Source organism: Monodelphis domestica, chromosome 1 (genome assembly GCF_027887165.1).
Source record: "Monodelphis domestica isolate mMonDom1 chromosome 1, mMonDom1.pri, whole genome shotgun sequence".
Lineage (NCBI taxonomy): Eukaryota > Metazoa > Chordata > Mammalia > Didelphimorphia > Didelphidae > Monodelphis > Monodelphis domestica.
In genome coordinates, this window is record NC_077227.1 from 658516307 (window position 1) to 658529170 (window position 12864).

The 12864-nt window shown below is 33.3% G+C and overlaps 1 protein-coding gene across 3 annotated transcripts in view; it reads right to left on the minus strand.

The window, feature by feature from the left end:
• Positions 1–1740: 1740 nt before the first annotated feature.
• FOXN2 (forkhead box N2) overlaps positions 1741–12864 on the minus strand; it is an 81712-nt gene continuing 70588 nt past the window's right edge. For all 3 annotated transcript variants that reach the window (XM_001375463.4, XM_016433790.2, XM_056818869.1), the window contains exons 5-6: positions 6607–6675; positions 1741–5802 (exon numbers count right to left, since the gene is read on the minus strand). In XM_001375463.4, coding sequence (XP_001375500.1) covers positions 5285–5802; positions 6607–6675 — 587 coding nt within the window. In that variant the 3' untranslated portion in view covers positions 1741–5284. The remainder of the gene's footprint in view (positions 5803–6606; positions 6676–12864) is intronic.

The following is a 12864-nucleotide window of genomic DNA, read 5'->3' on the forward strand; positions in this document are numbered from 1 at the left end:
GAGGGGGCTGAATATGAATATGAAGCTGAATAACTCCTTATTACAAATGTAATTAAACTTATAATTATCTATTGATGAGACGAGGTGGTCTCTGAGGTGTCTTCTAAACTCTAAGATTGTGACTTTGTAAGAGTACATTTATAAAAACAACCAAGAAAATAATTCTCTATTCCTAATGGTTTATAGTGCTTTTATCCAGTCTTTGTACAACAGGACAAGTTGTCCCTTTATATGCTAATGACTCAATGCTAACTAGCTTTATTACCAGCTATTTAATAACACGGCAAATTAGGATTTCCTGGAAATCTTGGGACAAAGTTTTAAATGCATAATTAATAATTGAGCAAAACCAAAAATCCTTCTTCAAGTTTTTGTACAAGTACTTCCAAACTATACTTTCTCAGAACAGACATTTTTTAGAAAACAGTAAGTGGGAGAGCATGAAAATAAACTTTTTCCAGGTATAGGTACACTGAACTCAAATATAACAACACTATATTTCATAAAGATATCATGTTATAGGGTTTATGTGGTTTTTAACCTTTCACATGTTGATGTTGTCAACATTTTACGACTAGATCCCGATTGGTGTGAATAATGAATCTTATTAAGTAGTGCATTGTTTGGGTTCATACTACGTATTTCCACTGGGCTAGAACCAATTATTGCGTTTTACATAATTACAACTTCAAATTGGTCCTGATGGTTTGTATTAATTGGGACCTTGCTCTGGATTATTTCATGTGAAGATCATCTTAAAGTAACAAAGCCTTGGTTGAAGATGATAGTAGTAGATTCTATTTTGTCAAGGTTATTCTCAATTTTTAAATTTAGGTTTACAAGGTGGTAGTTTATATGGAATCTAGTTTGGGATATGATAGAACTTTTTATATTACTCATAGACAGATGTCAGAGTCAAGGAGCAATGAAATAGACACTTTGTATGGCAAAAGTAATTATTTTTGAATTGATAACATCTGTCTATTTACAAATAATTCCACTGCATTCATTAAGTCTCCATATGTAGCTACTGTGTTTGGGGGACAAGTTTTTCCTGTGAAAATGAATATTATAAAGGAAACATTGCTCAGCTCAATTTGTGGAACTGGATTGATTTTGATAGCTAATATTACTTCCATAATTAGTGGTCTATGACATATAAAACAGGAACAAGAGCATCTTTCTATAAATAAAAGTACTGAAATTATTTTTTAATGAAACTTGAACAGCATTACTTTTTTAAAGAAAACAATAGAGACAGTGAAGAATTTACTGAACACTTTCTATGTGTCATTCACTGTGCTAAGTGCCAGTGATAAAAATATAAGCAAATTAGATAGTCCCTATCTTCAATAAGTTTATTCTTAAAAACAAAAAACAAAAACTTCGGCTTTTTTGTTCCTTTAATAAAAAATGTCTTCCTGTATGCTTTGCAGACATCTCATATAACAATTTTTTTAAAAAGACCAAAAAAAAAAAGAAAAAGAAAAACCAAAACCCAGCAAAATTATCAATCTGTCCTCCAAACTCCTGAATATATATATATAAATGCACAATCTGGTAACCAGGGACTCTCATTTCTAGAAAGCCTGGAAGGGTAAGGAGGTAGAAGAGTCTTCATATTTCTTTTTGGGGGGTCATTCATAGCATTATTTTTCAAGGTATGATACCAATATTATTATCAGAAAAAAGATATCACATCAATATATCACTCCTACTAATGGAAAAAAAAAGCACAGATGTTATAAAACAAAGTTTATTTTGCAATACTTTATCATAATGAATTGCATCTCTTTGGTAAAAATAAACTTTATAAACATTTTAATTAACAGAGATTAGATACAAAAACTAAACATTTGTAAATTGTTTTTAAAATGAGCAAAAGACTTGGAACTGAAAATAGGTTCACTCATAACTGGTCATCTACTGGCAGAGTTATTCTACAGTCCAGGACATTCCTTATGCTACATTAGAAAACAGGATTAAGGGATAGTGTAATTCAAATTGCTTTTCTATATTTTCACCTTAAATAAATAATAATTAAAATGACTTGGCAATTGTAAATTGTTTCATATCACTATGATGGCAACATAATACTTTAAATTAAGCACTTTAGCTGAATAGAAACATACATTTATATTTAAAAAAAAGTTTTGATAATGGCACTGGCAGTTAGATACAAAGAGTGTGCTTTAAAAATAATGGCAGGTACAATGCTTAAAATATTCTACTTTTCCTGTCAATAAATATTTTGACTACATCATTATTAACAAATCTGAGTAAGCTTTGCTTTAACCAAAGCTTTCCCTTTCCAGCCTAACAAAGAACTTTAGAGAAGTTGAAAACCAGAAAGCCTCAAAATTTCAACAAATTCTATGGTCTCCACAGAATGTAAAAAAGTTGCTGTAGAATTCAAGCCAATAGTCTTTAGAGCTCTGTGAAGTATCCACATTTGTTGCTTAAATTGGCAGGAAAGACCTTCTGGTCCACCAAATCTCATACATTCCTCCAAACATTTCCTCCTATCTTCGAATTCCTACTAAAATACAATTTAGTTGACCATTTGGTATGAACCCTTTACATAATGTCTTGAAAAGTAGTCCCCCCAAAAAAGAAAAAAAAAAGGAAAGGAATGGAAAAAAGCAAAGGAAAAAAAATCATCCCTCCCCCATTCCAATTACACTGTTTATACTATATACAAAAAAAATATATCTTTAAATTAGGAAAAGCCATGCTGGATATGGGAGGGATAAGAAAAGCTTACTGTTACAAAGCTGGAAGGGAAAAAAAGATTAACGAAAAGAACTACCTCATGTATACAGAAAGGCTTGTTCTTTCTTGGTATGTGAAAAGTAAAATGAAAATATAACTATTTTGGTAAGACATTGCACATGCAAATGAATATGTATGTGTGTAGGTATATATACACATACGTATATGTATGTATATATATACACACACACACAAATGTATATATATATATTTTAGAAGACATTGATTTCTATTTGGGATAAGAAAAATGAATACTAACTCTGTTAAGTTAAAAATAAAATTTAATAGGGGAATATCATATGAATCAGTACCAATTTCAATACTAATTCTACTATTTTGACATATGGCAAATTATACTTTATATGAAATCATAGTTTTTAGTCACAATGGCAAAATTCCATAGTGACAAACTCCCTGGGACATTTAAGTGGTTGTTATACTGGAATTTTGTTATAAATTGCTAGATATCATGCACCCAGTCTGTTGGGCCTAGCCATTAAATAGAGCCAACTCCCAATCTTACAAGTAAAAAGCCCTAGTTTGAACCTAGTAGGAGAAAGACTAAATTGTAAAAACTAGGGTAATAAGCACTTGTGTTATATTTACTACCTACTTAACAGTTATTAACTAGGGATACTGATGTCCTCTGATAACTGCATCCATCACATATGGTAGAATTAAAAAAAAATCTAAGGAAAATAAACTAGCTGTGCTTAAGAGCTATTTTTTCATGAACAATAAATAAAATAACTACCTCTACACTCCTACTCATTCTACTAACAAGGCTTATAGCAGGTCCACTGAGTACTAAAATAGGTGGCATGAACGGAGAACTTTTAACATTACATATCCCTGCTTAAGGTTTTTGTGAAAATTAATTTATTCTTAACATGCATCTTATTTGAAAGTTATGCCCAAATAAGTTTTAAAAAATCAAAAAAGAGGGTTATTTTTATCCCTTTTGACAATTCTAAGAGCTTGAAATTATTGAAAGTATCAAGGCAACATCATCCTGACAAGGCAGGAAGGGGCAGGAAGTCTTTTTTGGAGTGGGAGTGGGGAACAAACTACAGAGAGAATCTTAAATAAAAAGGAGATGACAAAGGACAAGAACAAAATTTTATAGGATTTCCTTATAACGCACAGTGAGGTTAAAAAAAAAATTCCATTTAGTAAATACTGAGTTTACCTCAAATCCCTAGATTTTTCTGAAGAACTTTAAATTCAAGCCTGGAGAATATTTCTTGTGTAGGTAGAATTATTCAAATAATACTTAACCACCTCAGCCAATGGATTATTAGAAGCAGTCAATATCTATTAGCTAAAGACTAATGGCACATTTGGGTATTATACTGCTTTTTCCAAAGGGGTTTAATTATTATAATTCTAAAATGTTAAAATGTTTATAATTATGACTATACATATTTTACCCTGTGTTCGGATAGATTTCCCCAAATTAGCTATTATTACTTAACTGTTAACATTCAGATCTTTTATTCTAGTAGACTATGTGTTCCTAAAGGGCAAGTATTGCTTCCTTTTTGTCTTTATATCTCTAGAGCCTAGCACAGTGGCTTGTACGTAGTAAGCATTTAATTGTTGAATTGAACCAAATTCTAGATCATATGTCATTCAAATTATAGTGATTTTTAAGTTGTAATTACAATAGTTTCTGTGGAGACAAGAAAATATAAGGCGGTGAGTCTCTCATTGTAAAAGTCTGCCAAAATGAAGATTACATGCTATTATCTCATTGGCTATCTGCTATACAAAGAGAATTTAAAGAGAATTGACCAAGTAAATATTGGTTTAAAGCACTTGGGAAAAGAGGAAAAGTGCCCCCAATAAAGCCTATGTAACAATAGCTAAGCCAAAGAATTTCATAAGATGATGTTATAATAGACATGGAGTGAACTTAAAAATTATATTAAGAATCACATTTTCCCATTTTCTACTTGTATAAACAGAAACTCTAGCAGTCATTCTAGTTTAGCTACCTAAAAATCTTTTCAAATTAACTTTTTCCCCACTTGGTTTGTGACTCAATCAGCAATCACTAAAAAGATTCTACACTGGTGAATAAATGGGGTGATACAATTTTTTGTCAATTCATCCACTTGTCTTAAGTGGTTAAAAAGAATGGAAAAACTATTACACTGAGTAGCAAGTTACCCCATTTTGCTACAATAACAGAAGATATTTATGTGGAAAAAAATGTCTACAGTCTTAAGTAGGATCCTGAGGATTTCTCTGTGGAAGGTTTCCAAATCTCTGAATCAATGATTAGAAAAATTATGTTATTAGCACTACAATCATGCATTGATTGGCCCAATCCTAGGTAAGCATGACCCTAATTGCAGTGATTAAAAAAAATAATAAAAGTATAAAGGAAAATAGGTAATTAACACACCTTCCCCCTCCCCACTAAAGTCCATTATGGCTTTGATCTCCCTTGTGAAGAGTAATTAGAAGAGTATTGCCACATTAAAAAAATTCACACTATCAGGTATTACTATTTTTTCCTTTGCTTTTGGATCTTTGCAGTACTTATTAGGGAACCCAGACATGTCCGGATTCCAGCAAGGTGCAGCAGAGATCCAGCGGCCTCCTTAAGCTCTTCATCAATTTCCTGACATGACTCTCTTTTAGGCTTCTTGATGGGCCGGACTTTGTCAGAGGTATTTGCACAAGGTTGTGATACATAGCCACTGTCTCCAAGAGGGTCATCTTCATACTCAATGTCTGTATCTTCTTCACTGTGAAACCCTTCACTCCCATCACTTCCTGCAAGGTTATTCTTTGGGATAAACTCATACACCTCATCAACAGAAGATAAGGAAGACACACTGGATCGGGATGCACAGCGCTGTGTTGCTATGCTGCTTGCGCTGTAATTGTGATCCTCCTTTGGATCAATATTGTTGACTGCAGAATCATTCTCTTGTAAATTTATGGCACTGGGATGGGTAAATGCACTAACAAAACTCCTTTTCTTTTGCAAAGCTGTTTTGAGTGGCAGGGGCTTCTCACCTGCATAAAATGAATTCAATCAATGAATAAAGCATTTACCTCTGTTATTTATAAATAGGATTTTCTTTGTTGAGACATCTATACTTATTACTTTGGATTTACATAGTTTATTTCTTCTGTAGGAGATTAAATATGATTTAAATTGTACTTAATTTTCTCAAAATGCTGTTCATTTCACCATTTATTGGTGCACTTGAAAATTTCAGCACAGTATAATGCAAAAGACACTAGATTCAATGAAATGGGAAACCAATCTAGTATCTTTGCCAACCCCTCATGTGGTCATGAAGATTTAGACATGACTGAAAATGACTGAATAACAACAAAAACCATGTGAAGTGTCATCATGACCATTTTAAAGATTGGCTTCAGAAAAAACTGCTTAACTGGTCCAAGACCATGGAACCACTAAGTGCCTAAGTTGGGATTCTGACCCAGGTCTTTCTGATTCTATGTCCATAAATAATTTTTATATTTGTGGGTAAGAACACTGTTGTAGTTAAAGGATCATAGATAATATATTTGTAAGTCAATTATCCAATTTTCTGGGTTTGGGTTTTCTCATCTGCAAAATGAAGGCGCTGGACAAGATGAATTCTAAGGTCTTGCTAGTTCTAAATCCTTTGTGCTATTATAAAATTAGTATTGCAAACAAAAACAGCTTGCTTCAAACAGAGAACAGAGAGCAATAGAAAGCCAAGGTCTTAAACAAAACCATTAAATACTCAACAGTCTAAAATAGAAATTATTCAAAAGCCCAAAATGTTCTACTATTAAAAAAAATAATAATAAATGAGTTCTTACATTCTAAAATTCCTTGTTCAATTGATGTATTTAAAAGCATCATTGCAGTGGCTGCATCAATATCGGATTCTGTAAAGAAAAAGTTAATATTATTAATAACATTTCATAAATTTTATTCAAAGAATTATCTTTTAAAAATATGATAGATGCATTAATAATTTTTAAACAATATGCTAAAGTCTATGTTTAAGCCTTAATATTGTTCTCTGATCATGAGCTAGCACAAAATACAAAGTATTTGCTTTTAAGTTTACAGTTTGGGGGAAAATCACAAACACAAGCCCAAGAATTAATTTCTACAAACTACATTATTCAGGAGACTCAAATAGTCAAGCGTGTAAAATTAATAAATTTGTCAATGACAGCCTCTTGCTATGTATAATGGATGCTGGGCCTTTAGTTAGAAGTCTCATCTTCCTGAGTTAAAATCTGGCCTCAGATACTCACTAGCTATGTGATTGTGGGCAAGTCACTAAACTCTATTTGACTTAGTTTCCTTCTCTATCGAATGAGCTGGAGAAAGAAATGGCAAACCATTTGAGTATCTCTCCTAAGAAAAACCCTATTGGGGTTATGAAATGTTGGATATAACTAAAACAGTTGAACAACAATGTTCTTACCTACAAATATAAAAAATTATTTGTGATGTAGAATCAAAAAGACCTGGGTTAGAATCCCAATTTAGGCACTTAATGGCTCTGTGATCTTGGACCAATTAATTTTTTTGAAGCTAAACTTTAAAATGGAAGTGATGACGCTTCACGTGGTTCTTCTTGTTGTTCAGTCATTTTCAGTCATATCTGATACTTTATGACTATATGAAGGGTTTTCTTGCCAAAGGTATTAAAGTGGTTTCCCATTTCATTCTCTGATTGATTTTACAGATGACAAAACTAAGGCAAATAGGGTCAAGTGCTGCAAGGTCACACAGCTAGTAAGTGTCTGAGGCTGGACTTGAACTCAAAAAGATGAGCCTTCCTAACTTCCTAACTGGCATACTTAATATTGTATACAAATCTCAGCTATTATGGGCATGATGTATTAGTTATAATGACTACATAAAAAGAGTTAATCAGTCAACAGTTACTAAATGACTATATGTGTGCCAAGCCAGGGCTAAGGACTGAGGATACAAAAGAAAATGTAAAAAATTGACTTTGTCCTCAAAGAGCTAACAGTTCACTACGATATATGTCAGTCATTGCAGATGGAGAAGTTAAGTCAAAGAACAAGAACAAATATATGGGAAATCCAATATTTCAAATTATGCGTTATGAAGCTACAAGATAATAGGTAACAAAAAACATTAGCTGAAAAACAATGTCTTTTCACATAAGTACAAATGTAGCTTTGTGCAGGAGCATGCATAAGATGATAAACTGTTGCAGAATTAGTTGTCCCTTTAAGAGAGAATGCTACTGTGATCTCAGATCTATTTGTGTATTCATTAAAACATTTATTTTGTGCCTATTATGTTTAAGTATTATACTATGTGCTAAGGATAGAAATATAGGAATTTGTAATCTATCAGAAAAGGAATGTGGGCATAAATAATTATATGACAGAGAATGGAGTTAAGTGCAAGATGTACAAAGGATAGAAATATAGGAATTTGTAATCTATCAGAAAAGGAATGTGGGCATAAATAATTATATGACAGAGAATGGAGTTAAGTGCAAGATGTACAAAGTGCTAGATCATTAGCACCAAAGACCTGCTTATGGCCCTAAGAGGGGATTGCCCCATCATTGGTGAGGCAAGACAGTGAAAAAAGTTTCAACCACTGAAATGAGGATATTCTCTGAATTACCTAATTAGGAATAGGGAGATAAGAAATTTAACTCTATAATCATGCCACAGCACAAAAGCAGCTAGGATAAGGAAATCTCTGGTCTCTGGGGCAATTAAAACTTAGTAAATAAGTAATTCTAGGGACTAGAGACCAGTCAAACTAGGCTTCATCAGTTCACATTGGTAATTAGCCTAATCAAAATAATTGTTCATCTTAAATGAAATGAAGGAATCTAAAAATGATTAAATAAAGAAAAACAAATATTTCATATTACATAATTTCAATTTGAAACAAGATTCAAGCTGACTCCTCCACTCTTCAATGTAGTAAGATGAAACTTAAAAGGGTATAAAAATATTACTTTATCTATTTCAAAGTTCTTTCAGGGAAATTTTCTTAAATTTTAATGGCCACGTTTACTAATTTGATAGAGATGGCAGGAATGAACAATTCGACAGCAATTCTCATTAGAATTCTTTCTAATACAATTCTTTCTAAAAGTTTTATCCATCAAGTCACATTTTGTAACTTTAAAACTTTACCCAAGTTGTTCAAAACATCTATAACTTAAAGGAAGAGTAAAATAAATAATAAAAGCCCAGCTAATCAGCATCATCCTTAAAAATAGATAAAAAAAGTTAAGATAACCAGAAAACTTCTAAAGAAATTTTTTTCAGAAAACCATTGAAAGAAAAAAACCTGAAAACTTACACTTAGATGAACAAATGTTATGGATTAAAAATGAACTCAAGTAAAGACAGCAAAAGGAAAAAAATATCAAAAACAACATCAAAAATAAAACTGAAACTATCATAAACCACATCAACTTGAATAACTGCAAATAAGAGAAAAATAAAATTAGCAAAAAGCAAATGACAAAAAGATGATGATGAAATGGAATAATTTAGAAAATACCTATGGCAAATATAAATAAAGAATTATTAAGTAAAACTATTTTGCTTGAAGATGGAATAGAAGAAATCATCAAAAAGGGGGAAAATCAAGCAAGAATAACACTTGTAAACTTTTAAAGACAGATAATGGATTTGAAGGGCAGAACTAAGAGAAATAACCTAAAAGTTATTGGGCTTCCTGAAAAATGACTCATTTCAAGATTCCAAAAGGGAAATAATTTCATAGATGCCACCAAAAACAAAAATATTTTATATCAAATATCACCAAATTTGTACAACTTTTAAGCATATTTCTTTTTTTTTTTAACCCTTACCTTCTGTCTTGGAATCAATACTGTGTATTGGTTCCAAGGCAATAGAGTGGTAAGGGCTAGGCAATGGGGGTCAAGTGACTTGCCCAGGGTCACACGGCTGGGAAGTTTCTGAGGCCACATTTGAACCTAGAACTTCCTGTCTCTAGGCCTGGCTCTCAATCCACTAAGCTACCCAGCTGCCCCTAGCATATTTCTTGAAAAGATGAATTTCAGAAAGAACTGACTAAGAGTCAGAGTGATGCTCTGATGAAGTGTCAAGGTAGGGAGAAATCAGGAGTCAAATGGGTTTTGTGACGCATATGGAAAGATGGAATAAATGACCAGGGAATTTTGGAGTTTTGGAACATGGTGGACCCTGAACACTTATGGATGATTTCAAGGTTAAGGATATGACCATGTATGTTTGTGTGAAGCTAAAGAATAAAAGAAATAGGTTGTGGTAGTTGGATAGTTTGAAGAACTGAGAAGTCAAGATATTTGAGATTGAACTTATAGGTTGAAGTTACTGAGTATGAGGGTTGGGTGGATAAGGAAACTGTAAGTCAGGCATTAAATTGAGGAAGGAGGATTGTTCAGGGTGGGTGGAGGGTTACACAGTACCCACAGTACTTAGTACACAGGGGAGGGTGGGAATTGTAGATAACAACCCACAGGATCTGGATTGGGTGAGAAAGTTGAAAGGAAAAAGTGGAGAAAAAAAGAAGTGGAAAGCAAGGAGTATCAAATGTCAACCTAATCAGAAAAGGCCTAAAATGGAAAAGAAGTCTGATCATTACAGAACATAAGTTACAGAGAATGGTGGCAAGGGAAGAAAGATCTAAACATTGGGACATTATTGGCTATAAGCAGGAAATGTGTGGTGGACAGAAATGAGAGAAACTGGATATCAAGGGTTAGGGAACAGGAGTTCTTCTGTAAATGGGAATTCTAAAGGGATAGGAAGACTAAGAGGTAGTGAGAGTATGCCAAAAGGATTGAGGAATGAATCCAGGCAGAATATAAGTGGACACAAGGGACTTCACTAATGAAATTATAAGACTAGAAGGCTCAAGGTCTCAGGGCACTGTGCAAATGCTGTACAACAGAGGCATCAAAAAGTCTAGCCTTAGCAAACTATAAGCAGATACGAACATGTCTGTTCTTCAGCCTTTTTAAAGACCAAATTCCTTCAACCAACACACCTGAAAATTTGATTAGCATGCCTTCTAGTCATTTATGCCAAACTGTTGACCAAAAAAAAAAATTAAAGCAAAGAATCATTCAGATTCATGGACAAGACACTGGAGACTTCCTTGCAAACTGATATGGAAACATTAATGGTTATTTGGTGGGTCTGGTCAGATCAGAATTCACCTAGCCCCAAATTCCTTTTCCATACTATGAGAAACTGCCAAACTTCTTAATAGAATCTAAATAAACATATATAGCCAGGTCCTAATTAGTGTGAATAACGAATGCTTCCTGTACCCCCAACCAAATGAATTCACACTTTGTATGTCCATTGGTCAAATGAACAAATGACTATATTTCACATAATCATAATGTTAAATATTGTGAATTCAAATACATGTGACCACTTTTTCAGGATTCATTATTCACATTAATCAAGACCTAGCTGTAATTCTATCATTCTCCCATTTTACAAATTTGGTAACCACATCCCTACTCCCCCCAAACCAGATTAATTTGATATGACTGACTTTGAATGAAGCCACATTAATCCATGTTTCTTTGTCTGAATATCCACTAAACATACCTTTTAAAAATACATTCTAGAATTTTGCTGACTCCATCCTTTTCCTGTTTTCTGAAACCAGGACATTCTCTAATTCTATCATATTTTTCCCCCATCCCCACCGACCTTTCAAAGATCCCTGATAATATGGCTCAGAAATCATATCTGCTAGTCTGTTCAAGACCTAGGATATATAGGATCACAGATTTTAGACTGGAAAAGGACCTCAAAAATCACCAAGTCCAAACTTCTCCTTTACAAATTAAGAAGATGAGGCTCAGAGAAGCTAAGAGACTTCTCCAAGGTTAGTTTGTCAGCTCAGTCTAGCACCTGGAGTGACAGATCATGATACCTAAAACTGAGTTTTGTTGATCTGAATCGGGAAACTTGAATTCAAAGTCAGCTAGGTTCTCTCTTACTATATTTCATTATTTATCTTGGGTATCAAGTCCTTATGAGTCATTTTTGCTCTGTCCTTTCCAACCAAAAGACTATTTTCCTATGAAGAAAAAAAGAAGGGAAAGAATAGTTGAACAATTGTCTTCTCTCAATCAGTTATCATCTTCCCATCTACCCAAAGTGGCGATCTTTTTCTTTGTCCCACCTCATTTCCCAAATAAAGCTTAAAAAAAATCAATCAATTTGTTACTTCTTAACTTTTCCCCTACTACCTTTAGTTGATGCTCAAATTTAGCAATCAATTCGAATCTTACAATCTTGTGTTAGGCTATTGTATTCACCCTCTACTGTTTTTCCACTCTTTCATTTTTTGCATAACTTTAAAAAACTCAAGTTGACTGATGTATGCACCATCTATGTATTCTTCTTCACCCCCTTCATTGGAATTGTTTTGCCATATTTTTAGAGTACTTAGTATACATAGTAAGCACCTAAACAATATTTGTTGAATGAAATATCTTTAGAATTGACTCTACCTAATCAACTCCCCCTGATAGTATTGTGAGCCTTTGCAATCTGTTGTCCCAAAATTTAAGGAGTTTTTCAAAAGTATCCACATTTCATCTCTTCAATCACAACTCTAAGATGCAATCAGTCAGTCAGCAAGCTCAATATAAGTCAATGGTCTGTTATGGTAGCCAAGGTGATAAGCCTCCATGTACTCTACCATGGTCAGAACACATTGTTCAATTCTGGGTAACACATTTTAGGAAGAGTACTGATAAACTGGAGCATATTCAGAAGGTCAAGCAGGATGATGAAGGGCCTCAAGCTCAGTTCATGAGAATTCATGAGCATGATGATCTCTAGCCTGGAGAAGCCTTGAGGTACGGAAAACTAGAAAGCTCCTTTCAAGTATTTCAAATTCTGATACTTGAAAGATGACTAGATTTGTTTTGCTTGGTTCTAGAAAAAAAAAAGAACAGAAGCAATAGATGGAAGTTGAAAGAATGTTAATATGGGTCTTAAAAAATAATAATTTGAGCTATCCTAAAGTGGTATAGGATTGTGCTAGAAGGAAGTAAGTTCACCCTGACCCAATAG